This window comes from Pinus tabuliformis, chromosome 5_1 (assembly GCF_031772625.1).
Source record: "Pinus tabuliformis cultivar Carrire ecotype Pingquan chromosome 5_1, CPIR1, whole genome shotgun sequence".
Classification (NCBI taxonomy): Eukaryota; Viridiplantae; Streptophyta; class Pinopsida; order Pinales; family Pinaceae; genus Pinus; species Pinus tabuliformis.
In genome coordinates this window covers 338,746,919-338,748,610 of record NC_142305.1, presented here as the reverse complement: position 1 = coordinate 338,748,610, position 1,692 = coordinate 338,746,919, and the positions used below count along the sequence as shown (strand labels likewise).

The window sequence follows — 1,692 nt, the reverse complement described above, 5'->3', positions numbered from 1 at the left end:
ACATGGCATGATCCAGATTAGGTTGTTGGACCATCCATCCAAAATTGAGTCAACATCAAGCTTATGTATACACCTTGTCGTCTTATGGAAATATGGGATCTTTGAATCACCAAAGGAGAGCATATTTGGAACTTTTATTTGCCAATCATGAAATATGAAACCTATTGGTATAGGTAGCTAACAAATCCCAAATGAAAACGGAGAAAAAACCATGAGTATTTTGTGGTTGTGTGAAAGTAACACAATATTCTATTGTCATCACTTCCATGTCGTTTATTTTTGAACATCCTTCAGTGAGCAGAACTGCAAGAAAATTATCCTTCCCAAGTTTGTACTCTATAGCAAACTTAAAGACATCTATCCATACACTCCATCTTAATATTGAATGATTACAGATCTCCAGTAATATTATGTTTGTTAGCATACCCTTCACATGTTCTAAATATGTTGTTATAGAAAAAACAACATACTTGAGGAAGAGCCATAATATTTTAGTAATATCATTCACTATAAGGATTTCTCTACAAGATGAAGGGTATCTTTTATCTACATCTTTGAAATTTCATTTAAAAAATAAGTAACGAACACACTTAAACAATATCTAAATTATAATATTTATTATTAATATGTGAGAAATTTTTAATATTTAGGAAATTCCATCGGCAAAGTGGACACACGGACACTTCTCCACTTTTCTTTTGATCGCCATAGTAAAAAATTCCAAGAATTTATTTTTCAAGGGCGTTTGATCATTTATTATAATTTATTTACTTTCCTCGTAGTAAATTTTTTCTGAGAATTTATTTTTAAAGAGTGTTTGATGATCTCCATAACTAAGTTTTAGTTCAATCCCCATGCCTTGTCAACCTTGCTAGCTTGGACAAGAGGATTGGCCTTTGCGAGAGCTTCGCGTCCTTGTGTCTTGTAGTCGAATGGGCAACCGTGTGCCTCCGGATATCGGTGGACACCGCAATATGTGCTTCCGCAACGACACTTGAAACCTGTTAATCCAACGCGCTTTCTGCAACTACAACATCGCGCAGGTCTGGACTCCGCAGCGTCAGGTTTAGACTCCACAGCGTCAGTTTGTCCACCAGCTGGCCCCACATTGCTGGTCTGAGCATTTAACGTTGGCGCTGTGTTACCTTTAACATTTAGAAGATGGTCTTTGTAACATTTTGAACACATGTTTTCCGTTGCAGAGGATCCGAAAAATCCACACCCTTTAATGCACAGCTGATGCTCGGATTGATTATGGCCATCTTCAGAATTCATCCTTTTAGTCAAGTCCTCAACTTTCCTGTTATGTCTAATCGGACTCCACAAACACTCCACTTATACGGAAGGAAGAAGGTATGTACTGTTTGCACGGTTCTATGGAACTCAATCAATGCTTATATATACCGTCTAGCTGACGCTAAGGAACATCGAATCAAGCACGACGGTTGAGATTTAACTCAACGATCTGACTTTATTCCTAACTTATACTTTCGGAATTTGTTCATTGAAAAGTATAACTATGTTATAAATGCAAGGAATAAGTTCCACTCTTTAAGGAAAAGTATACAACTTATAGTTTCGGAATTTGTTGATTGAAAAAGTATAACTATCTTATTATGTAAGGAATAGTTTTTAAGGAGTATAACTTGTAATTTCGGATTTTGTTCATTTAAAAGGATAACTATCTTCTTA

The 1,692-nt window shown here is 35.8% G+C and overlaps 1 protein-coding gene across 1 annotated transcript; it reads right to left on the bottom strand.

Annotated features, from left to right (window-relative positions):
- Positions 1 to 840: 840 nt before the first annotated feature.
- Positions 841 to 1,275, bottom strand: LOC149164817 (zinc finger A20 and AN1 domain-containing stress-associated protein 1-like). Its single transcript, XM_089429618.1, has one exon. It carries the CDS (start codon positions 1,273 to 1,275, stop codon positions 841 to 843), a length of 435 nt encoding a protein of 144 aa, XP_089285744.1.
- Between the last annotated feature and the right edge of the window lie 417 nt (positions 1,276 to 1,692).